This window comes from Trachemys scripta, chromosome 20 (assembly GCF_013100865.1).
Source record: "Trachemys scripta elegans isolate TJP31775 chromosome 20, CAS_Tse_1.0, whole genome shotgun sequence".
Taxonomy (NCBI): Eukaryota; Metazoa; Chordata; order Testudines; family Emydidae; genus Trachemys; species Trachemys scripta.
In genome coordinates this window covers 9,760,967-9,784,883 of record NC_048317.1, presented here as the reverse complement: position 1 = coordinate 9,784,883, position 23,917 = coordinate 9,760,967, and the positions used below count along the sequence as shown (strand labels likewise).

General features: G+C 55.5%; 3 protein-coding genes across 6 annotated transcripts in view; 1 reads left to right on the top strand and 2 right to left on the bottom strand.

Annotated features, from left to right (window-relative positions):
- The window catches only part of CEP85 (centrosomal protein 85), a 31,272-nt gene extending 28,360 nt beyond the window's left edge, over window positions 1-2,912 (bottom strand). The window contains exon 1 of one of the 2 annotated variants that reach the window (XM_034754187.1): window positions 2,895-2,912. The gene's annotated coding sequence lies outside the window, so the exon portion shown is untranslated. Of the gene's footprint in view, window positions 1-253; window positions 337-2,894 lie in introns of those variants that run through there. The other variant, XM_034754185.1, reaches the window with a different exon arrangement.
- Window positions 2,913-3,477: 565 nt separating this feature from the next.
- On the top strand, window positions 3,478-4,077 carry LOC117868406 (claudin-1-like). The gene has a single exon (XM_034754315.1). The coding sequence runs from the start codon at window positions 3,478-3,480 to the stop codon at window positions 4,075-4,077; it is 600 nt and encodes a 199-aa protein (XP_034610206.1).
- A 1,054-nt stretch (window positions 4,078-5,131) lies between these two features.
- Window positions 5,132-23,917, bottom strand: part of CNKSR1 (connector enhancer of kinase suppressor of Ras 1) — a 28,408-nt gene continuing 9,622 nt past the window's right edge. For all 3 annotated transcript variants that reach the window (XM_034754026.1, XM_034754027.1, XM_034754025.1), the window contains 17 exons: window positions 22,648-22,689; window positions 22,387-22,506; window positions 22,231-22,290; window positions 21,624-21,692; window positions 19,181-19,309; window positions 18,630-18,715; window positions 16,304-16,419; window positions 14,957-15,138; window positions 14,284-14,314; window positions 12,258-12,430; window positions 11,134-11,207; window positions 10,438-10,509; window positions 9,925-9,998; window positions 8,686-8,750; window positions 8,299-8,440; window positions 7,489-7,670; window positions 5,132-7,400 (listed from right to left, as the gene is read on the bottom strand). In XM_034754026.1, coding sequence (XP_034609917.1) covers window positions 7,191-7,400; window positions 7,489-7,670; window positions 8,299-8,440; window positions 8,686-8,750; window positions 9,925-9,998; window positions 10,438-10,509; window positions 11,134-11,207; window positions 12,258-12,430; window positions 14,284-14,314; window positions 14,957-15,138; window positions 16,304-16,419; window positions 18,630-18,715; window positions 19,181-19,309; window positions 21,624-21,692; window positions 22,231-22,290; window positions 22,387-22,506; window positions 22,648-22,689 — 1,827 coding nt within the window. In that variant the 3' untranslated portion in view covers window positions 5,132-7,190. The remainder of the gene's footprint in view (window positions 7,401-7,488; window positions 7,671-8,298; window positions 8,441-8,685; window positions 8,751-9,924; window positions 9,999-10,437; window positions 10,510-11,133; window positions 11,208-12,257; window positions 12,431-14,283; window positions 14,315-14,956; window positions 15,139-16,303; window positions 16,420-18,629; window positions 18,716-19,180; window positions 19,310-21,623; window positions 21,693-22,230; window positions 22,291-22,386; window positions 22,507-22,647; window positions 22,690-23,917) is intronic.

The window sequence follows — 23,917 nt, the reverse complement described above, 5'->3', positions numbered from 1 at the left end:
GCAATGGGGGCGGGGTTAATCCCCGGGGAGAGCGGCAGGGACCGGGGCTCCAGCCCCCGGGGGTATATCTAGGGGCAGGGGCGTAGCGGGACTGGGGAGGGTCGGAGCTAGGCGGGGGTCCCGCGTCGGGCTGCGCCCCCAGGGGGAGGCCCGGCGGGTGCGGGGAGCGGGCCCCGCGGGAGGCCGGGGGGGGGTTACCCGGGGGATGGCAGTTACTGGGGGGGGGGCAGAGGGAGTTTACCCGCCCCCTCACCTGGCTCCGCTCGGCTCTCGAGCTCTCACTGTCTCGCGGCGCGGACACGCACGAAGTCGGCGACCGTTACAGCCGTGCCGGGGGGCGGGGGCACCAGGCTAGCTAACCACGCCCCCACCCCGCGCCGAGCCTATCCGGAGCGTCGGCTCCGCCTCGTGCCCTCCCACCCCCTCGCCATTGGCCCGCGGGATCCGCTCCCCGCCCCAGATACATGAGCTCCGCCTTTCCCCTGGGAGCGCTGAATAACGGCAGCGCATCACGAAGAAATGTCTGCCATAGCGACCCGTAAGGAAAGGAGGCGGGGCCTAGTGCTGCCGCACCATTGCCCCGCCCCCTTCCCAATCCTCGCCTACCCCTAGCCCGCCCCCGGCCCTTCCCCCCCCAAACCCCCGGGCCCCCCCCCCACCCCCTCCCCCCCCCTGCAGCCTCACGTGGCATTGCCTGGCTGGCCCAGGCCCCGCCCCCTAGCCCTGGGGCCACTCTCTGTTGCAGATTTTGCCGCCAGTGTTGGAAGCTCCTCAACATCTGTTCCCTTCCCCCGCCCCCCCGCCGTAAAACATCTGCACTGCCCGGTCCGCCTAGCCCAATACAGGGGTTGGCCCCCCCAGAACTCAGAGTCACCTGGTATTGCTCAATGCCGCACCACCCAGGGCTTAGCTACCCTTGAAATGCTACAGCGGTGCCACTGTGTGACCACCACCCACAGCCACGGGAGGGGGTCTCCCAGCCGCCCCCCAGAGAGGTGGTACCTGGGCCAATGGGAGAATTCTTCTGCTATGCCATGGCTCGGGTCAGCGTAACTACAGCGCGCAGGGGTGTGGACTTTGCACACCGCTGAGCGACGTAGCTGGGTCGAGCTCACATTTTAGTGTAGACCAGGCCTATATCTCTACAAATGCACTGGAGAGATGCACTGGACTGCAGCCTGATTAGGGCCTCTGGGCACTACCCAGTACAAATAACCAATACCAAGAATACGTTATCTTGAGAAAGAAACTGTAACCTCGTTAATAACCCCCTTACTGCAAGCTAGGGGACTGGCCTGAGATGAATAGCCACTGGAACATGCTTTTATTCCAGAGCCCTAAGGCCCGGAGCAGTTTCATAGCTAACAAAATTTATCATATATCAGGGGGTAGCCGTGTTAGTCTGTATCTACAAAAACAACAAGGAGTCTGTATGCCCAAATAAAATTTATCATAGACATGTAGGGCTGCAAGGGACCTTTAGAGGTCATCAAGTCCAGCCTCCTGCAGTGGGGCAGGACTAAGCCAATGTAGACCACCCCTGACAGGCGGATGCACTTCTATAGCCTCCTTTACCCTTAGCGCTAAGCACCAGATTTTAAAAAGCCATTTAGGCACCTAACTACCATTGCAGTGTTGTACCGAACTGTAGACCAACCCCTGTAGGACAAAATGCTTCAGTGACTTGCCAGCATTCCTTTGGCTTCAATGAAACCACTCCCACCTTGAAGGTAACTGATTGTTGTATCAACAGGACTTTATTTTTAAAGTGGAAACCTCTTTACCAAACTGCTGCTGCACCCTCTGTCATTCTCACTCTGCCTCCTCAACTCCTCCCCCCTCTTTCCTGTTTCCTGGCCTTTCAGACTCCCAACAGCCAGTGCTCCCAGTTTTAATAATCACAAGCAACATCTAAACACCACACTGATCATACAAGCTCCCACCCCTGAGAACTCTCTCCCACAGTCATGTTCAAGAAACAGAAAAGTTGGCTCGCTTGGCCAGAGGGTCCTTTTTGTAACCTAGGCAGGTGCTGCTGGCTATAGCAGGACAAAGTATTTCTACCAAGCAAACCTGTACCGGGAGTGGAGGAAAGCTCTGAGCATTTTCAGCTACCAACTGTGAGAAAGATGCCAAAGTTGTTATGTAGGTTTAGAGCTACTGTTTATACCCAGAGCACCAGTTGGGGGGGCGGGGGGCGAGGAGAATGCTGCCCTCTGCTCAGCAGGCCTTCCCACACCTGGCAACGTTTGAGAAGTAGAAATAAGGACACTTGGGAAGACAAACATTGGCACCTTGCTCCTTTAAATACATGAGGCTAGAAGAGCAGAGCAGGGGGGAAAGGTCCATAGCAGAGCCAGGCCTAGAACCCACTTGGGCGGATTCCTTTTCTGTTGCACCAGCCAACTTCTGTCATGTGGGGAAAATCTAGAGTAATGGCCATTCCCTCTCTGGAGTTACACTAGGTTCATGCTGGGGTAACTGAGAAAGGATGTTAGCCCACTGCCTAGATAGAGTGTAGAGTGCAGTGTGTGCGGTACATTGTGTACAGCACCGTGCACAGGATGGAGCCACCCGGCATCTTTAATAAGGAACATTTCCATGGCAATGAGAACCTGGAGCCTGCAGCCGCTAATTCACTGACACCTGCACAGCGATTCTAGTCTCCCCTCCCACCACGTCCATCAGTCTTCCAGAGCTCCCCTTCCTGTACACTCCCAGCCCACCCGACACACCCAAATCCCCTGTCCCACCACCCAATCTCTCCCAGGTCCCCTTTCCACACACCCCTTCTCCTAGACCCATCCTCCACCCAGACACATGCCCTCTTAGACAACGAAAGTGCTGGCGTTCATCACCCCTCTCACACCCTTCCCCCACCCCAATCCTCCAACCTTTTTGCCCTTCACGAAGCTATTGGGCCAAGTTCATCCCTGGTACAGTCAGAAGTGTCATGTTGGGGTTGATGCGATCCAAGCAGCATAAACGGTCTAACTGAAGGTGCTCTCCGTGCAGTTACTCCTGGTGGAGGTCAATAGAGCATTGCTCACTGGGGCCCCTTCCTGGTGCATATTAATGATTAGAGCCTTTTGTTATGTCTGGCCACGCACTAGGCCCAGAGCAGAACGAGGGGCGAGGTTAATATGTAACCAGGGGGTATGGGAATGGGGGTCACTTAACATTTAATCAACAGGCTTGAAATGTTAGGAAGGAAACGTGTTCGCGACAGGATTTACAAAGTCAAGGTGATGCGGACAGTAGAACCATAACCAACAGCTTCACCTGGGCTCCAGCAGCCTCCAGCCCGGCCCGAGAGCGCCCTGGAGACGAGTGACGACTTTCTCCTTTCTGCTCCAGGCTGGGTGCACTCCAGAAAACACCTTCCCGATTGCACAGCGTCTCTGCCCGACTCTGCATCCCAGCCCGAGGGAGCTCCCTTGAAGAGACTAAGAGACCAGGGTCCTTTCTCATCAGACCATGGCAACTGGCTCCATGGTGCTTGGACTGGTGGTGGCTCCCATGGGATGGGTCTTGCTGCTGGCAGCCACGGTGACCCCGCAGTGGACAGAATTCTCCAGGCGGCCCGGCTTCCCGTGGGACGTTTCCTTCAGCGACGGTCTGTGGGAAAGCTGCGTGGAGGTGATCAGCGTGCCGGGCAGGGTGTGCCAAGCCATCCCCCAGGAGACTGCCATCTCCTGGCCCATGCAGATGCTGAGAGCACTCACTGTCATCTCAGTGCTTACAGGGGTCCTGAGCTACTCTCTAGCCCATGTGGGGGTACGCTGGTGGACAGACCAGCCCAACCCCCAGCTTACGGGAACTGCTGGACTCCTGCTGGTTCTCTCTGGAGCCATGTATCTATGTGCCACATCCTACATGGCTTACAAAGTCCTAGAGAACATGGCCAACCCCCAGACTCCTGCGGGGGACAAGTTCCGGCTTGGGACCTGTCTCTACCTTGGCTGGAGCGGCGGAGTAGCCGAGATCTTGGCTGGGATCTGCCTGGCCGTCAGTTTCCAAAGGAAGCAGGAAAGCAGCCCAGGGAATGTGGCTGCTCCGTATGAGGTGGATTACTGAGGAGGGGCTACCAGGCCAGCGCCGGGAGAGGAAACTGAGGGACTGTTCTCCGGGAGACTACAACTGTCTTTTCCTTGTGCACTGAGTCCATGTGGGTCTCCTGCTGTAGCTGCTTGAGCATGACTGTGCCTTTACCTTGCTGCGCCAGGATCAAGCTGCGCATCTTCAACCCCGCAGGACTGGCATTGCTGGTAACAGGGATGTACGTGCTGGCTAGGCAGGGAAAATCACCCCCCTCAATCAAGCCAATTTTAAAGATGGGCTGACGATCGTTTCCCTAATGAGGTGTCTCAGGGGCCCTGCCAGCTTTGGGGTTTTGCCAGCCTGTAGGTTTGTCTTCCTGATGCTACTTGAAAACGCCGCCGCCCCCCCCCCCCAACTCAGGGGAAGGGGCTGAGGGAGGGTGCAGCAGAAGGGGAGTGCATGCTTCCAGCTGTGTCACATCTGTAAGGGGTGGGGGCAGCATCGTGAGGGCAGCCCTGGGGGGAGCTGGGGTGGAGAACTGGCAGTGGAGACTGGCCCAGAGGTGATCCAGCTGAGGCACATTGATAAGGGAGGAGCACAGCTGGCAGCGGAGTCGGGACTCTCCAAGCACAGATTTGATAGGGGTGGGATGGTGCCTGCTGCTGCTGGGGGAGGGTGGGAAGGAGACAAGCACATGCTTCCGGCCCTCAGCCAGAAGCCAGCAGTGCTCAGCTGCTCTCCCTGGGCTATGGGGCTCTGCTCTGGGGCCCTGGAAGTGCTCAGATAACACAGCACATGATGACATCACCCACCTCCAGAACACCCTGGCATAGTCCCTGTCTTTGAAGTCATCTTATTTCCTCCTGAGAGGGGCTGAATATCCCTCAGGGCAGGAGAGGCCAGCCCCTGAAGCGAGATGAAGGCAAGGAAAGAGGGATGGAGAAAGACTATTGCACAGAGGGGTTTGGTGAGACTCAGGGCCAAAGTGGGGGTGGGATCCTGTCTCTCTGGAGCCAGCTACTCCCTGCACTTTAGAGACAGGCCGCTATTCCGAAACTTAAAATCCAAGAAAAGGAGGCAAAGCTGGACCTGTCATCAACACAGTTTTATTCATGCCCCAAGAAAACCAACCTTGCCTGCTTCAAACAACCCCTGTCTATTCCAGCTCTCAGTGGCCAGATGCAGAGAGATTGAGGATGGAACAGAGAAGTAGTTTGATCATACATAAAACCTAATCCTCCCCGTAAACAAATCCTGCAGGGGAGAGTGCTTAGAAAAATAAAACAGCTTTGACAATAGAAAAACAAAAATATAACAATGGCTGCTTTCCTTTCCCCGAAGCTCGAAAGGGATGGAGGGATTTCTCCCCTCCCAACAGGAACGAGGCCCCAAGCCTGTAGCCAAGCTGAGACTGGAGGTACTGAATTAGAGAGGGGGCGAGTAAGGGAATGCTAGGGCAGCAGAACCAAGCAGCGAGGGTGGTAACTTTAGGGTGAAGGCAAGCGCAGGCACCAAAGCCTATTGAAAGCAATAGGAAAACTCTCACTAAGCTTCGAATTGGACGCCAGTCCTGGCAGCTGCTGACGATAACGAGATGATGGAGGCTCAACCTTCTCCTGCCCTAAGCAGCCAAGGAAATGCCCTGCTAACTCACTGCCGTTAGCCAGAGGCAGCTTCTGGTTCACATGTAGGGGGACAGGGTGGGTCCATTTCATTGGAGCAAACCTGGGTTCCTATAAGAGTTGAGATTAGCTAAAACAGGCCCTGAACTGATTTGTCAGCAAAGGACGGGGACCTGGGATCAGGCACTTGCAAAACAAAAAATAAAAATGGACAGTTAAAATGCTAGACAACAGCTGGATATTTTTAGTTAAAATTACTGGCAGGGCTGCAGCGAGCCAGCTGGTGTCAGCCTGTCCATGCTGCATCAGGAGTGAGCCCCCCAGCCCGCCTCCTCAGACTTGTGTTAGTGCTGCAAAAACAGCTGTGTAGACACTGCGGCTCGGGCTGGTGCTTGGGCTCTGACAACTGGGGGATGAAGGGGGGTGGGTGAGCACGAGAGCCCAAGTCACAACGTTAAAGCAACATCGACCCGGCCAGTTTTAGAGTGGTAGCGTGAGCCCTGCTAGCACACGTCTGGGGAGGTCAGCGGGGAGGCTTGCTTTCCAATGCAGTGTAGACAGGTCCTGGATGTTTAAAAAGAACTCACTCAACGACACATCCATCCAGCGAGGGGAGCTGGATCAGAGCTTTCCCCTGGCTAACCAGCCTACATCTGTAACGAGGCCTTGCAGCAGAGGATCTCAAAGAGCTTTGGCCCCATGAATTAATGAAACGACACAGCAGCTTTATGAGACAGATCAGTCTTATCCCCTTTTAAATACAGGGAAACTAAGGCAATCGCCCGAGGTCACACGCGGGAGTTAGCGGCAGAGCAGAGAATGGCACTTGAGTCCAACTCTGTCCACTAGCAAACACTGTAACACAATTATTTGTACATGTATGAAAACCAGCCTCTCTCTTTATCAAATGAATATCTACCACCGCAGGCGGAGCCAGAGGGGGGCCAGGCAGCACTTCTATCCATAGAAGATCTTCCATCACACGGGTTCTTGGTTCCGATCGGGCTCTGGATGGATGTCGAGTGATGAGAAATGCCAAGGCATCAACATGTTGAATATCCCAATCTCAGAATTATCCCCAGAGGGACCGTCCTGGCCTCACAGCGCTGGGGTCAGTTACTCAGTGAAGTATATGGATGCATATTCATTAAGCATCACTGGGAAATGGAAACAGCAGCTCTTTTAAAACAAGCAAGACTCTCTAGACCCAACCGAGGATCCATTCTGAGAATTCCTCCCTTGTCCTCAGAAGGACAAGGCTTTGTCAAAAGTGGGTCCCTACATAAAATCCTGCTCTCAGGGGAGAGCCTCAAACGGGGTCTTTAAAATGCAGCCCACTTTCCAGTTAAATTGACGCGCTGCGTGTTGTGAGTGAGCACCATTCCTCCTTGCTCTCAGAGCATCGCGTTTCTTACTGGGACAGAGACGACAGGAATCTCTCTCCGGAATGAGAGAGGGACAGGTTATTCCCTGCACTGAGGTTTATGAAGGGAACGTTATTGCCAGGATCTGCCCCGATTCCGTGTGTTATGGCGTCGCACCGGCAGTTTCCTGTGGACTGGATTCAGCGCCAAGTTCTGCTTCGAGACCTTCAGCCTGGCTGGGCCTGGGTGCCCACCACTGGTGGATTTCCTGGTATAACTCCTGATGCTCTTCTTTCCAGTGTCTGAATTTCTCCGAGGTCAGTTCCGAGTCGTTCAGGAGCTGATCGAGGATCTGGAGCTCAGCCACCTTCGCCTGCAAAAGGAAAAGAACATTCCCCGCTGCTCAGTGCTCGTGCGTCAGAGGGCATTACACGGCAAGAGGGCTTGAACGTTTCACCTACTTTGAGCGTGCTTTGCAGGGCCCGGACCAGGTGAACTCTCTCGTTGATCTGGGGGTTCTTGTTGCGCTTGATGAAGGATCTGCGGTACTGCTCGTGGGTCAGGAGCTGGCGCGTGCCGATGAGAGACACCCCGCCTTGCTTCAGACACTGAATCAGGGACTCCAGTTCTTTGCCAGGGGAGTCTGCATAGGGGGCGGGGGCACACAGCAGACAGAGTTAGAGTGGGGCTGGAACAGCCTCTGTGCCAGGGCGATGTGCTTGTGGGGAGTAGGTGGTGCCTGCTGCCAGGATGGCCCCAAGCACTACAGGCAGTTCAGGAGCCTGGTACTCTGTGGTCGGGAGGGTTATGAGAACTTCCACAGAAGGCGCCGGAGAAATACGACAGGCCCCAGACAAAGCGGCTAGCTCAGGGAATGGCATGTTGGTGCCACAACGGAAGCTATGGCCCTTTGGACATTCTGACACCAATCGTACTGGGACACACCAGAGCAGATCCCGGGGGAGGCTGAACAGAAAGGGGATGGGGGGTGGTGGTGGGGAGAAATCTCAGGAGATTCTTCACAACGAAGGAGAAGCCCTCACCCTCCCTCCCCCCATTCAATGCCCACCTGCCCCAGAAAGGACCCGCTTGTGTAACAGCCCCCCTGGGCCGCTGGAGCCCGCTCTGCTTGAGCGAGAGAACCACCTTGGTGAGCAGAGGATTCATTAACCACTATACCTGGATCAGTCACCAGAGGGCCCCACTGAGCGCAGGTGATGCTCAGCGGCCCAAATCTAGGCTGCTCTCAGAGCAGCAGCGCTAGCACTTACCCAGGGGCGAGCTGGGCCTGCCACTGCCAGGGACGGGGCTCCCCAGGGGGCTCCCCACTGGGCCCGTGGAGTCGGGGCTCCCCATTGCAGCACTGGGCTGGGCTCTCTCCACAGTGGTTAGCAGCTCCCTTCTCTTTGGCAGCTGAGGAAGAACATTTCTGTTTAGAGACCTCCCCCCAACACCAAGGAATCCCAGCTCCCAAGGCGGTTGGGAAGAGCCACAATCCTCTCGCCCTTTGCAAAGCTGCGTTTGACACCCGCGACGCAGCACCGCCCGCCAGCATCCGCAAAGGGAGGGCCAAGAGCTGATCCCAGGTCCCATCACCCAGGGCCAGGGCTCTCCCCAGCTGGACTGTAGGATCCGCCCTCCTCCCCGATGAGACTCACCAGATCAGAGCCAGGCCTGGGGGCGTCGTCGTCCGGATCCTCAGCTTCTGTCTCACTGTAGCAGTCTGGCAGGAGAAGCACAGAGGGGACTATCAGCGGGAAAGCCCGGACCTGCCACGGACCTTTTCTCCCACACGGCACACGTTGCTCTTCTCCAGCTCCTTCTATCCAAGGATCCCACAGCACTTTAGTGAGAAGAAGGGGCCCAGCCTCCCAGCTGGGGACGATCCTCACAGAGTGGGAAGGTGGGGCAAGGCCTCTTGGTCCCCGAGCTGGTCATCTAACCATTAGAGCTCACTGCATCTTGTCACCCAACGTCGCTCCAGCCCGGCTCAGGAAGAGGAGTCTCATCTTCACCCCCTCCCCTTCATACAGCACAGCAAGCTCCTCCCAGGCCAGCGAAGGAAAGACCGGGAGCTGGAACAGAGCCTGGCTTGCCCACATCTTTGGATTCTTGGTCTTAAGGGGGCGGTGCCTGCAGTCAGTGCAGAGCGGGGCCCTTTTCCTTGACCCCTCTACCTCAAAAACTCACCACCTTTTTCAGGGGTGACCCTCATTTCGTCTCAAAGGTCCTACACTGCACACAAAGTTGGGGTCCCCTCGCTTTTGTCAAAAGGCACGTGCATCGGCAAGCATTGTGCTGAGGTTACAAAAGTCCCAATGCCGGCGGGATGGATCCCGCCACATTTCAGGTCTCCCACGTGAATCGCTCATGCGTGCCCCTGTCAGTCACCGTGCAGTTGGGCCTTCACCAGCTGAGCACAGGACTCTGGAGAAGAGACACTCTGTGCCACAGGGCCCACGCTTCTGACCCCCAAGCCAGAGGCAACGGACTTTCCTCTCTCCCACTAGTGAGGGCTACTGGTCTCCAAGATCCAAGAGCTTTGGTTCCCCACCAGTATTTAACATGTCTATGTGCACCTGTGTGTGGGGGGGAACGGGGGGGATGGAGGACAATGGGGTCACAGACCCAGCCAATTAAAAAGAGAGCACTGTCCTGAGGGGTGCACTTTAAGCATTGTCTTCCTGAAGTGGCTGCTCCCAGATTACGAGAGACGCCCCCCCACTTTTCAGACCACTTGCAGCATTCCCCCCCCCCCAGCTAACTATCCCGCCCCAGTTTATATAGATACGGGAGTGGAGCCCGCTGGAGTCAGGAGGATGCTGGGAGAGGCTCATCCAGTCACCCTGTAGGGACGTGGCATGTAATAACTGGTTCGCAAGATGCCTGGTTCCTACCTTCTTCTCTGGGCGGGAGCGATTCCTGGGCCAGCTTGTATTTGGTTTTTGCAGCGATCAAACCACTCACCCACCTGGGAAGACAAACAGATCACGTACAGTCACCAAAGAGATCCCCTCCCAGGTGTCCGGGCACTTCCCCTTCCATCACACGAATCACCTCACACGTGGGGAAAGCCATCTCAGACCAATGCTTTTCAGAATCAGAGATCCGGCCCTCTTCCACAGCCACCTCCCTTCCCGGCAGCCCAAATCCTCGGAGTGGGTTCCACAAAGCACAGTCTGAGAACCACTGTCTTCACTGAATCGTACCGAACATTTGGACACAGCCTCCAGTGACCACAGGAACTGTAGATTCGGGCTGGTTCAGCCCCTCACTAGAATGCTGGAGCTTAACTGCATCCAGGTATTTGAGCGAGCAAGGCGAGGGTTTTGTAGCCAATCATGGATCACCACAGGGTGTTTGCTTAGCAATGTCAAATTCACGCAGGGACAGCCGGGCCTGCTACTTACATGCTCAGATCAGCCAGAGTCTCTGCTGCGAAGATGAAAGGTTTGTACGTTTCATGGCAGAGCTGGAAGACACTGAAAGAAGAACAAGGACGTGGCTGCATTTTCCACAATTCCTCCTGTATTAGCAGACAGCTGTAACGACCCCCTCGTTAAGAGTGAAGCTAGTGTCCCATTCTTAGCCCCGTTTCCAGCCTCCCCTGGGGCTAGCTGGGTTCTGCTGAAACACGTTCGCCCTTAACTTTCAACAGAGCCTTTTCTTTGGGATTTTTAAATTACCCTCCCTCTTCCCCCGACATTAATCAAATTCAAACCCATCCACAATGAGCAACCTGGAGAGAGCCTTTCCCTCTAGGCAGTTCTCTAAAGTTCCACCTGGTAGATGGCTCTCCGGCACCACGCCCGACAGCGCCTCCTGCTGGGAGAGGGCTGCTTGTTTCCCCTACAGCCAGGGCTCCTGCACGTTACTCAGCGCCTCCTGCTGGAGAGGCTGGGACTGGAGCAGCTGGGAGCATCTCCCCACACAGAGCTCCTGCACCGTTGCGTTCGGCTAGTCCGCTTGGCACCAAGCGCTCCGATGGATGTGCTACCCTACGGAGAATGCTCCCACGCCATCCCCAGCAGCCAGGCAGCTCCTGGGTGCTTCAGGGTCCTCCTCTCCCAAAGCCGAGGTCTCTGCCCAGCATCTCATGCACTCACTATTTCTTCTTCTGCTCCCGGGTGCTTTCCAGGTCGTAGGTCGACACGTTGATCAGGCCTACGGCTTTCTCGTCCTGAGCAGTGAAACAAGGAGCACGTCACACACAGGGGCTTTGCTGCCGTTGGCATTTAGAAGCAAGATTCATTTGATTTTGGGGCATCACGCGGGACTCAGTGGCCAGGAGAGCCACTGTACCAAGAAGAACAAGGAGTCCGGTGGCACCTTAAAGACTAACACGGCTATCCCCTGATATGTGTGCCAAGAAGGTAAATCAACAACGTGCGGCTTACTCCGGGAACATCATGCTGTCCTTGGAGACATCGTTGCGGGGAGGGATAGCTCAGTGGTTTGAACATTGACCTGCTAAACCCAGGGTTGTGAGTTCAATCTTTGAGGGGGCCACTTAGGGATCTGGGGCAAAAATCTGTCTGGGATTTGTCCTGCTTTGAGCAGGGGGTTGGACTAGATACCTCCTGAGGTCCCTTCCAACCCTGATATTCTATGATTGTAATAATAATCCCCAGCTCTTCTTATCTAGCCTTTCCACACATAGGCCTGAATGCGCTTTACAGAGGAGATCAGGGTCTTCCTTATAAATGGGGTTGGTGGAATCAGAGGGTGGGGGAAAAGCCCATAAAGCTGGTGCAGGATCCATCTTCCAGCTCTCTCTGTGGGGCTGTTACACCCACCCACCCCTCTTACACATCACCTCTGAATTTGGCTCACTGAGTTATCGGAGCGTAGAGGAGTCTCATTTGGGGACATGCACCAACTGGGCCAGGAGAGAAGGTGCAGTGAGGACCGCTGCTAACGGGAGGCCTCTACCCCCTACCGTAAACTTTTTACGCTGACGTCTGATTCCTCGGCACACCAGCAAGGACTCCCTGACTCATCAGCGGTTGGGCTGACCTAGGCCTGGGGGAGTCCACTGGGCTTCAAGCATAGCGAAGTCAAACTTGTCTCACTTTACACGGTCCCTGTAGATTTGTCCCAGGATCTCTGGAGTCCAGCAGCCAACACCCCCTTCCCTCCCGCCCTAAGCCCCCTGAGTACACGGCACATCTGCTTCCCCCCACCTGCCCCTTTCCACTAACCCCTAGTATAGCTCATGGGACGCACTCACACTGGGCTGGTTGTACCAGTAGAGAACGTGGCCCTTCAGCACAAACCAGCAGCGTTTCCATTTCTGGGACATGAATCCCACGTGGTCTTTCTTCTTCAGGAGCCAGCCATCGCAGTCCACCTTGCCCAGCTCCCGACAGGACACCCGCCGGCGGCTCAGCCTGGTAGCCACTCCTGCAAGGAAGGAGGAGAGGGGGCAGGGGGACGTGAGGCAGGGGGAGGGGAGCTCTCTCCAAAAGAGGAGCCACCAGCCTCCAAGGGATCCTGCCCCAGCCGTGTCCTGTCTGCGACTTCTCTGCGAGGCTCCCCCATCCCCACCCCTCTGAGCCCTCTCACTGCTAGGGGACAGCAGAGACACGGAAGAGCCCTGTAGGCAGGGGGGAAAGTCCCACTCTTTTCGGTGCCTGACAACGGGGAGCCTGGGCCCTGGGTGCCCAAGCCCGTTAATGCGTCAGCCATTCATCCTAGTCTGCCTCTGCTCCCAAAGGAAATAAGCTTGGTGGTTGTCAGCCTAGCCCCTGGAGGGACTCTCTCCATACCCCCAAACCACTCTGGGCTGCAGCGAGGAGATGGGGAAGGAGCTGCACTGGCGGGGGAAGAGGGGACTGGAACAGCACCCCTCACTTCTATGGCAGAAGCTCACCAAGGAGCAGAGGAGGGAGGAAGGGTGGGGAGGGGAAGAGAAAGGTTCTCCCAGCCCCAGGCTCCAAACAGAAACATCCGGATTCTGCTCCGCAGCCAAGAGAAGCAGCATTGGACGGAGGGTTGCCTGGGCCGTGCTCTGCTCCCTGGCATGAAGCCCCAAGCACCACGTCTGGCCCTTCCTTCCGGGTCTATGCAGCCTGAGTGCATCCTGCATCTAGTGCCACGCGGCACAGAACGCCGGGGGGCCACAGCCCACGGGACCCCTCTTCCCTCCTGGCTGCGTGGCCAAGCAGGGCCGGCCTTAGGGAAATTGCACCCTGGGCAAACTTGTATTTTGGTGCCCTGGCCCCCATGGGTATGGTGCCCACCCATTGCCCTCATGGGCTCCCCGGGATCCCCACACTCCCTTCCCCCCCTAACCCCTGCACTGTGCCCCCTTTACTCCTACATCCCCCTCCGGTGCCCCCTTGGGGAAACTGACCTGGATGCACGGAGCAGCTGCATTGCTGCTCACGCCCACATGGAACTGCGGCTCCGCTGCCCCACGCACCCTTAGGGGGCGGTGTCGGGGGGGAACAAGGAGCAATGTCAGGGCTTCCTGCATCCAGGTCACGTTCCCTGCCTGCTCTGGGTAAGGAGGGCAGCAGCTCCTGATGTTCGCCTCACAGCACAGCCCAGGTGGGGAATGAGCCCTGGATGTGTGTGTGTGTGTGTGTGTGTGTGAGAGAGAAAAAATTGTCTCTCACATACACACAGAGTGTGTTGGTGCTTGTGAGAGTGTGTGTGCGCCCGAGTATGAGCGCGCTGTCTCTTTAAGAAAGCACTCCGGATCAGGAACCTGCAGGCTTGTTCAGACACAAGCAGCTGTCTTGGGAGCCAGAGAGGCAGCAGCATGGTCAGATTCCCTCCTGCCCTGTCACCCCAGCTCAGTGGAGACCAGGTGCATGGGCAGGGGGAGGGGGACACCCCGACATCAGTCTTGCCCCCCTTTCCCCGCACAGGGAACAGGACACTCCCAGTCCCGAGCAGCAGGGGAGCAGGAGGGAGGAGGGGCACCCCTGCTCCAGAGGAGTCACCTGGCTGGTCATCCAACTGCCCCCCTGCAGCCTGGGTCCCGCACCCCCTCCAGACGCTGCTGCTCACCCGATCAGCCCAGCTACTGCAGGTCAGGTGGGACTCAGCAAACCCTGCACCCGGCGCCCTCTTTGGCAGGCTGCCCTGGGCCACCGGCCCCGTGGCCAAGTTAATGTGCAACCTAAGAATGTGCCGTGGGCCTGGGGAAAAACAAACCTTTGTGGAAGGGGAGGAAATGCTCCGATCCCCTGGTTAACCTGGAGCTCACGATTGTCAAGCTCATAGGGGGACGGGTGGAGGCCACTCACCTTTCTGCCTGGAGCAACTCTTGGTGCTGCTCTGAAAGGGATGAAGAGGACACAGATACATGTGGTTAGAAAGATCCTGGCCATGCAAGCAACGCACAAGGCTTTTGGGAGGCAGACAAAGTGAAGGAAGCGTCGTTCTCTACGGCACTGGACAATGCACTCGCTGGCTGGCCGTCGTATGTGGGCAATGGCTGGGCGATCACAGCTCTCTTGTTTAGAGCACCCAAGGGCTCTAGCTAGTTCAGCATGCAGCTGCCTGCCCACCAGGTGATGTTAACTGCAGGGTAGGGTATACTCCCAGGGACTTCACTGGGAGCAGAGTTAGGCCAGCCCTGAGCCTACCATTTGCAAGGATGAAGATGAGGGTCCTGTTAAGTTATTTGCCTCAGACATCCTGCAGCATCAAGTTCCACAAGTTAACCACACCCAAAGTTAAAGATTTTTCCCCTCTCATCTCAGTTTTATATTTGTTGCCTTTTAAATTTCTAATGGCTTTCCTTCTGGTCTTATAGGGCAGGGGCATTAGGTGCCCACGTGGCCTTCTCTATCCCATCCACATTTATATTAGTCTTGTGTGCTGCATTAGAGGCCTCAGCCACCTCAGGCCCAGGGGGTTGTCGCTGTACGGACACACAGGAAGAGACTGGCCTAGGCTCGGTCGCTCTCCTCTCACCTTGTTTGGAAGAGCGGGAGATTCTGGTCCCCGACTTCTGCTCCCAATTCCGTTCTCTGGGGACTCCTTCGATCCGAGTTCCAAGGTGCTGGGTCTGGCTGGAGCGACAGCAATGGGGGAGCTGCACCCTTCAAATCCTGCCCCCACCGCTTGGCTCTCCAACGTAGGGGCTGCTGAAACGTCTGCAAAGATCAAACCGGTCAGGGGGACGCCAACGCCTCTGAGCCATGTGGCGATTTGTATTTCACTTGCACGGAGAGGTCAGACAGTGGGTTAAAAATTTAGGGCCAGATCCCCCGCTGGCCCCACTAAAGCCTTTATTCTGTAACACGAGCGCCATTCCAGGTGCTCAAGCCCAGAGGTTTGCAAGGGGCCTACCCTTTAAGGCTTGAAGCACTGTATGATCGATGCCACATTTTACCCGATCACTGTAGTCTCAACCCACATCCCCCACCCCATGGCCATGCAAACCAAACAAGCTCTGGGGGAAGCTGGCCCTCCAGGATCAACGTTACCACATGCTCTGCATGTGCCCTACATGGAGCGCCTTTGCACATATCACACAGTGGATAAACTCTCAGGAGATCGCAAAGGGCTCTGGGAACCTTAGTCTATGAAAGTTTCAGAAGAGCCCTGCAAGGAGGGTACTATCAGCACTGTTTTGCACATGGGGAAACCGAGGCACGGAGCTGTTAAGGGACCTGCTTAAAGTCACACAGTGAGTCAGCAGCCAAGCCAAGAAGAGACGCCAGATACCCAGGCCTCTGCTCTAAGCAGTAGGCGGCACTCTTTAGACCTGCCCTGACTCCAATCGGCTTGGTCCCTTTCCTGACTTACTTATATTACAGTAGCACGAAGAGGATCAGATCGGGCCTCAAATGTGCATGGCGCTGTACGGGAGGCAGACAGAGCGTCTGGGGCAGGAACCATTTATAACAGGAGTCCCAGTCACAGGGGCTGACATTTTTCCCTGGTGGGTGCTCCATCCCTGCTCCGCCCTCAGCTCCCGCCTCTTCTCCATCCCTCCCCCCCCCCCCCCAGGCCCCCCCCCCCCCCCCCAGCGCTGCCCGCAGCGCAGGGAGCAGCTGGGACCCTGCCGACCACCTGGGGCTGGTGGGTTTTTAGCCCCCCCTATTCCCCCCCCCACGGGTGCTTGAGCCTCAGAACACCCACGGAGTCAGCACCTATGGTCCCGGTGTTGCTCTGCCCAGGACTCTCAGCCAAGTATCTGCCCACAATCCCGTCCCACTAGCCTGCAACAAGCAGCGCTCACCCCAGCGTGGAAAGCCTTTCAGAGGAGGGCTTGCTGCTTTCCACAGGATGCGGAGGGCATCTGCTCTCTCCTACCTTCAGTGGGGAGTCGCTGTAGGAAGTCCCTGGTCTCCTCTCCGGGGTGGCTTGAGTCGAACGCCTCCTCTTCGTCAGTGGCGAGATCCAGCGCAGAGTCCAGCCCGGCGATCACGCTTCAGGGGAGGAGAAACCTCTAACTAGCACTTGACAGCAAACTAACCCTGTAGCATGTTTGCTATTCAGCAGATCGCGCCGCCCTGCAAGCCCCAGCGGTGTGTGAGTGGGAGCGTTTCATCAGAGTTCAGTTCAGCAAAGAAACGCCTGTCAGTGCTGGTCACGTGGGCTGTTTTTACCTTTGGCACCACACGGGCGATCTAGGAGCTGATTCTGCATCATTTTCCTCTCCCACGCAAAACGTTACTTCATGGAAAAGTCAGTGGGGCAAAACAACTGTGAGACTCCAGACAGGGGTGGCTCCAGGCACCAGCGCAGCAAGAGCATGCCTGAGGCAGCAAGCCGCAGGGGGCAGCCTGCTGGTTGCTGTGAGGGCGGCGTGCCTGCGGGAGGTCCGCCGGTCCCACGGCTTCGGTGGTAATTCGGCGGCAGGGGACGCTGAAGGCGTGGCATCGGCGGACCTCCTGCAGGCATGCCGCCGAAAGCCGCCTGACTGCCATGCTTGGGGCAGCAAAAAACCATAGAGCCACCCCTGGCTCCAGATAAAAATTGAATAAATACTGCCTAGATCTTCCATAGATCTCAAAGCACTTCATAAATTATCCCCATTTTCCAGATGGGGAAACTGAGGCACAGACTTAAAAACCCAGTTCTGTCATAAATTTGCTATGTCACCTAGCAGGCCAGTGGCCAAGCCAGGAATAAAACTCAGGTCTCCAGAGTTGAAGTCCAGGGTTCTATCCATGAGGCAAACACTGCCTAGCAAGGCCACAACACCACTGTGAGGAAGGGACATCTCCTCCTCCTTTTCCAGATGGGGAAACTGAGGCATGGAGGTGCTGTGACTTGCCCAGGTGACATAGCAAATTTATGACAGAACTGGGAATGGAACCCAGAGTCCCAACTCCCAGTGTCTGATCCAAAAAAACTAGACCACATTTCCTCCCGGGAAACAGGAACCTTTGCATTTGGGGAAGAATGGGATGAGGAGGAGAGAGGAGAGATGTTTTTAATCTTTTCTCCTCCCCACCCCAGAAGATCCTTAAGGAAACAAATAGTTTTGCTTATAATTAATTCACAACAACGTAAAAAAATTTCCCTGGCATGTGAGGTTGAAAACAGGAACCTTGCTCTGGTGACCGTGATCTTATCAGATCTACTCTCTACTTGAGCAAACCTACAGAAGCAGGGTCTTTGACTTGCCTGGCCTACGAATTGGGCCTGTTTAGTCTAGAGCAGACAAGGCTAATGGGGACATGATAACAGAGTTCAAACACCTGAAAGGGTGTGAGAAAGAGGACCAAGCTCAATTGTTTTCCATGTCCACTGAGAGTAGGACAAGAAGTAATTGGCTTTGGTTTGTAGCAGGGGAGATTTAGGTTAGATATTAGGAAAAGCTATCGAACTTGGAACACAATAGTCTAGGTCAGGGGTTCACCGGACAAATATTTTGATGGCCTCAGAGTGCGGCCACCAACTCTTGCTGGTGGCCACACTCACATTTTTTCCTAAAATATTTAATTAGCTTTAGGAAAAACAAATAAATATGCACATAGACACGTCCAAATCATTGTACTAGATTTACTGCTAGCTAGTAAGTCTGTTGTGAAAAGTGAAATTAACAAATGCACAAGTATCACTTTTCAAAGTAGACATACTCAGCCCTGCCAAACCTGGGGACAAATTAAGCCCTGGATGAGGGGCTGGGGGTGGCAGCAGGGGGCTAGAGTCTGGGACTGGAGGCCAAAGCCCCACTGCCAGCCCACCGCCCCAGGGCGGAAGCCAAAGCCTGCCACCCCACCACCCCTGGGAAGGTGGGGAACTCACCGGCTGCTGGCTCCTCCAGCGTTGTGCCCCAGGTGTCTCCAGAGGGGGACAGGGCTCAACCCCTGCTGGGGGCCCAAGCAACCAACAACAAGGTGGTGGTGGTGCATCCAGGAGCAACAGGGAGAGGGAGGGGCTGTTACTTCCCCCCCCATAGGTTGTGGCCGCAAGAAAAGCTCCTGGTGGCCACATCTGAGAAACGCTGGTTCTAGGTTTACTTACTTCTGCCTCAGCACGGGGGGCTGGACTAGTCCTCTGAGGTCCCTGCCCGCCCCACCTTTCTGTGGGTAACAGACAATGACTAGTCACTCCTCCCAACACAGCGGCAAGGGCAGAGAAGACAAGCAACAGGAAGCCACTTCAGATTAAGGTTCTGGGCTCTTACCTGGAAGGCAGGGAGACCAAGCTTATTGGAGAGTCATCGTTTTCCAAGCCAGGAGATCGTGCAGCATCCGAGAAGCTTCCAGGTGCCTATAAAACAGCCAGCGAATTTCCATCCTGCGCACCACTGGAGCTCAATTAGACACACAGCAGAGCAGGGGTCACCTTACTACCGCTCTTCTATGCTGCTGGGACAATGCCTTCAGCACGGAGTCAGACCAGACTCCGGGCACTTCACAAAAGCATTGACACGAGATAAGGATTGGAGTGAAAGGGAAGCTGCAGAACTGCTCAGCCCCAGAAAGGAGCCTCCAGCCAGCACAAGGAGGATTTGGGAGCACACTGGGTGGGGATGGGAGCTGGTGCCCCCGCCAAGACACCAATGCAGCTACAGCTAGCCCTGGGGACCGGGCAAAGAGGGCCCGGTGTTCCATCTCCGAACGCATGTGCTGAGCCCAGTGCAACTGGGTTCCTAGCCAGTCATTGCCTATTCAGCACAGCAAGTGAAGGTTCAGTTCTCATGCTGGGGGTGTGGGGGTACCGGGTCCTGCTTACCTGATGGCACGGAGACCTGGGGGAACACGGGGACCCCACAGAGGTTAGTGGAATCTTCTTCAGCACCAACGTCACCTGGTTTGGCTTTTCGAGTATTTTCTTCACTAGATTCACTCGAGTCCAACCCACCTACACACGGGATTAGCAGATCAGTGCTCATCGCCAGCACAGGCCGAATCGCACTGAATGGGTTGTTTGAAACAGGCAACTCCGCAGGTCATTCTACTCCGTTACACGGGCTCTGTCAGCTGGCAAGGCCACGGGCACCACTACCACAGGATTTCAGCAAGGGGATGTTTCTCTCCCTGGGCACCTGGTACAATCGATGGTCAGGGTTTAGACACCTGCCTTGATTACAGCTCCATGGTGCACAAGGGAATCTATAGTCACCAGAACCACGATTCGGCAACCGCGCATTTCACAAGACATCCAGCTAGCCATCAGCAATCCCACCATGCCTTCTTTTACTTACTGCTACCGCCCAGTAACCAGGGATTCCAAACAACGCTACCAACCAGTTAAACACCTGGCCATCAATGCAGTTTCGTAAGCTAGTCATCCACACCCTTCTTGTTTCACTGTCCATTTCTGCAGCACCGCCGGCCAGGCAGAGACACATTCAGCTAATAGCCTGCAGCCAGCCAGCTGGCCATCCTCCCTGTCAAAGGGTCGGCAGGACACTCACACCTTCTTGTCAACTGTTTGAAATGGGCCATCTTGATTATCACTACAAATTTTTTTTTCTTCTGCTGATAATAACCCACCTTAATCAATTAGTCTCAGAGTTAGTATGGCAACACCTATTTTTTCATGTTCTCGGTGTATATATATATCTTCCTACTGTATTTTCCACTGCACGCATCCGAAGAAGTGGGCTGTAGCCCATGAAAGCTTATGCTCAAATAAATGTGTTAGTCGCTAAGGTGCCACAAGTCCTCCTCGATCTTTTTGCTGATACAGACTAACACGGCTACCACTCTGAAAGCTGTCCCCAGGAAAACTGGTTTTCAGTGGAACAATTTTTACACTAAGTATCGGATTTCTGTGGAAATTGGTTTTATTGTTGCTGCAAACCTGAATGCCCATAAAGAGTTCAGGTTTTGTTCAAATACTGAAACATTTCATTTTGGATAGACCTTCGTGGTGCCTCATGGGAGTTGCAGTCCAGCTTCTTCATCTCCCTGTTCTCCTCTATAAACTGGGCTTTCCAGTCAGACTACATATCCCATGCTGCATCACACCCAGGGACGCTCATCATGCACCATCTGCTCTCCCCAAGAGGTGAGACTGGTGCATCATGGGAGCTACAGTCCAGCCAGGGAACCCAGTTTGGGTGCTCATGCTCCCATTCTCCCCTAACGACAACTCCCAGGAGGTACCGCAGCACCTTTGCTGAACCCAGTTATTTCAGGTTTTGATTTTTTGCTGAAAAGTCAACCTTTCTTCCCACAGGAAAAGACCCATTTTCCGACCAGCTCGGGCAAACAGTCGCCCACCTAACCAGATGCTTCACTGTCAAGTGGAGAGAATGATTCTGACCCCACTTGGGTGGGCAGTCGAGATTTTATGAGGCTAAATTAACTGATGGTTGTAAGCGCGTGGAGAGCTCAGCCAAGTGCTGGTGTTTGCCTCTCCCAGGACAGAGCCTGAAACCCTCCTTTCCTCCCCCTCTCTTCTGGTTTCAGTCTGTCGAGCATGTGGTTCGACAGAGAGTCAGGGCAGAAACACCCGGGTTCCTTACAGCGATTCTACCTGTTTCCTGGGCGTGCCCATGCGCTTGTGTTTAGAAAGGGGGGTGGAAGCCAGGCTTTGGTGGCGTTTGCTTCTCCTCCATGCAGGATGTGAGTCAAAGAGCAAAGAGGGGACGGAGGAAAGAAAAAAGAGCTAGCACCAGGCTTTCTAATAAAGGAAACTAGCCATGCTAGCATCCCAGCGGCATCTGGGTCATACAGACTCCTACAGCCAAGAGGGTCCAGAGAGATTAAGTGGGAACCAGCCAGTCTTAGAAACAGGAGTAGGGATACGTTGCATTGTCATCCCAGGACCTCAGAGCCCTATATAAAGGGGGGAGCCAGCATGATCTCCTTGTCAGGAGGGGGTGCGCGAGGCCCAGAGTCAAAGTGAGTTTTAGCCGGATCCCTTCAGGGCGGGGATCACACCTTCTGTTGGGAAAGAGCCTCGCACGTGGGGAGCCCCACCAGACCCAGAGAGAACGAAAGTGACTTGCCAAAGGTGACACAGCGAGTCAGGACTAGAACCCAAAGCCCCCACTCTAACCAGAGGCCATGCCACACCCTCTACCGAGTGTGACATTCTTCCCCAGGGCAGACCATACACATCAGCCATGATCTCAGCTACATTCAGAAGCCCCCTTTCCTGGTAGGATTGTGGCTGTCCCAAGAGACCAGCATGCTAATGGGAGCGAGGACAGGGCCATACTTACCACAACCTGCCCGTTGACTTGAACGATCTCATCCCCCGGCAGGATCTGGCTGCAGTGGTCAGCTGGAGACTAGGAGGAGAGGCAAGGAAAAGACCGAGCGGTGTCAGAACTGTGCTTGCTGGGAAGCTGAGAAAGGCAGCAGCGCAAGTGGCTTGAGCCTAATCAGAGTTAAGCAGCTCTCAGGCTGATGTAAGTCAGAGGGGCTCAGGAAAGGGGGATTTACCATTAACTTGCAGGCCCGATCTTTTGGGTGATTCCTGTTGGATCACAGGCACGAGGGCAGGAGGAGACAACTGAACCAAGGCGCCGGCTGAAGCCTTGGCCAAGGTTAGTGTGACACACGGCCACAAGTCAGCGGAGTTGGAAGGACTCAGCCAAGTCCTGTCCAGTGCAGCCCGTGTCCTAGAGCTGGTTCAGGAAGAGGGTTTAGCACCTTAACAAGCCCACGGGGTTCTGATACCCAAACTAGATTTTGCTCATCATGGGCCAGCATAGGACGGTTTAAGAAGGGGGCTACGTTGGGACACCAGTTCTGAGCCGTCTCCCTGCACCTGCAGGCTGGAAAGACCAAATCAGAAGCCATCTCCCCTTCCCCCAAATCTCTCACCTCAGTGGTGGTTCCCGCTATGAAGTGGAGGCAGGAGTTGGTGGATTTGATCTCGATGCCCTGCAGAGAGGGACAGACAGAGTTTGGAAACGTCAAATGAGTCCCCAGCGTGAGCCAGAGGCAGAGGCAAGGATTGTGGTGGAGAAGCCGACTCACCAGACTGTCCTCTGGCTCGGTGGGCACAAGGTCCACGCTCTCCAAGATGGCGGTCTGGTTCAGCAGGGCTGCCGGGCTGCAGCTCGAGATGTTCTCACAGATCCCCGCGAGGTGCCTGCACTGAAGGACAGCAGGAGAGACTCATTCCGCCAAGTCCTCACGGCGTCTACAGAAGGGCAGCAGCGACCTCAGGCAAACCCCAGTGTCTGTTCTTCTGCACTGAATCCACCCACCCACCTACCCACCCGCCGTAGTACTTACAATCAGCAGGATCTGGTTCTCTCTCTCAGACACTCTGCAGTCCTAGAAGAACAAGAGACATGCGATAAATTAGGCTGATCCAGCTTTACATGGATGGGGGACTCACGTAACACAGCCCCAGGTCTTGCAGTAGTGGTGCTGGTGGCTCCTCTCCCCATGCCCCCGCCCTGTGCTAGAGGGTGCCGTGCCGCCGGCCTCCAGGTGAGACGTAAGGTTGAGGCTGTGCAGTCACGAAAGACTCCTCAGCGCTGGTTTTTAAGCGCAGTAGCAGGATTAACCCCAGCGCCCTGGCCAGCTTCCAGAGCAACTCCTCCAGCTGTCTCCAATGGAGACGCCATTCTTCACTCCTTCCCGTCAGCGCTGCCTGGCACCTCCCAGAGAGCGGCTGCATGTGGCAGGGAAGCCGGTGCTTGGGGGGAGGGAAGGCCTGGCCGATCACATCTAGGCCTAGAGAGCACATTGGGATCCTGGAGGCCAGGCGCTGTGGAGAGGCACTATCACCCCTTCCCCTACAGACAGGGGGATTGGGCCCTGCAGGTCGGCTGATGGTGCTCATGCTCCCCTGCCAGAGCACAACTGTCCCAGGCAGCACATGACTCCCCGACACAGTCAGTCTGGGGAGTCACTGAGCCCTCACACGACCCCGTACAGCAATGGAGAAAGAATCCAGGAGCAGAGGAGCTGGCAGTGGTGTCGGAGGGACTCCTCGCTCGAAGGACAGACCTTTGAGAGACGACTTTCGGCTTCCAGGGGCTTTGGATGAGGCCCCAACTTCAGCCCCTTCTTGTGAATTTCACTAGAAAATCAGTGACTCCGACAAGAGGAGAATGCCGGGGGACGGGAGTGGGGAAAACACCCTGGTCATGGGAAATAAGCCAGGCAGCACACATGGCTAGAATGTGGGGCAGCCACTGGGTTAGGCACACAGGGGTATCTGTCCACAGGGCAGTCGGTGTTTGGAAGGCTCTGCCCCCTCCCCAAGGGAGAAGAATCCATTGTTATGGGATGGGGGTGATGGGCGAGAAATGCCTTACTGAGGCCATTCTTGCTCACACACACACAGAGTTACACCAATCTCCGGAGCTGGAATCAGAAAGGAATCCGCCCCCCAGGGCACAATGGCAGGGACCTCTCTGCTTAGCATGGCAGAGGAAGGGGTGAACCAGCACAGCCTCGGCATTGAGCTCCCTTCTGTTGCAGGGGTGGCACTGGTGAATCGTGGCTCTACTTTTAGGTTATTAGTAGGGTCAGTTTCTTCCTGCCCCACAAC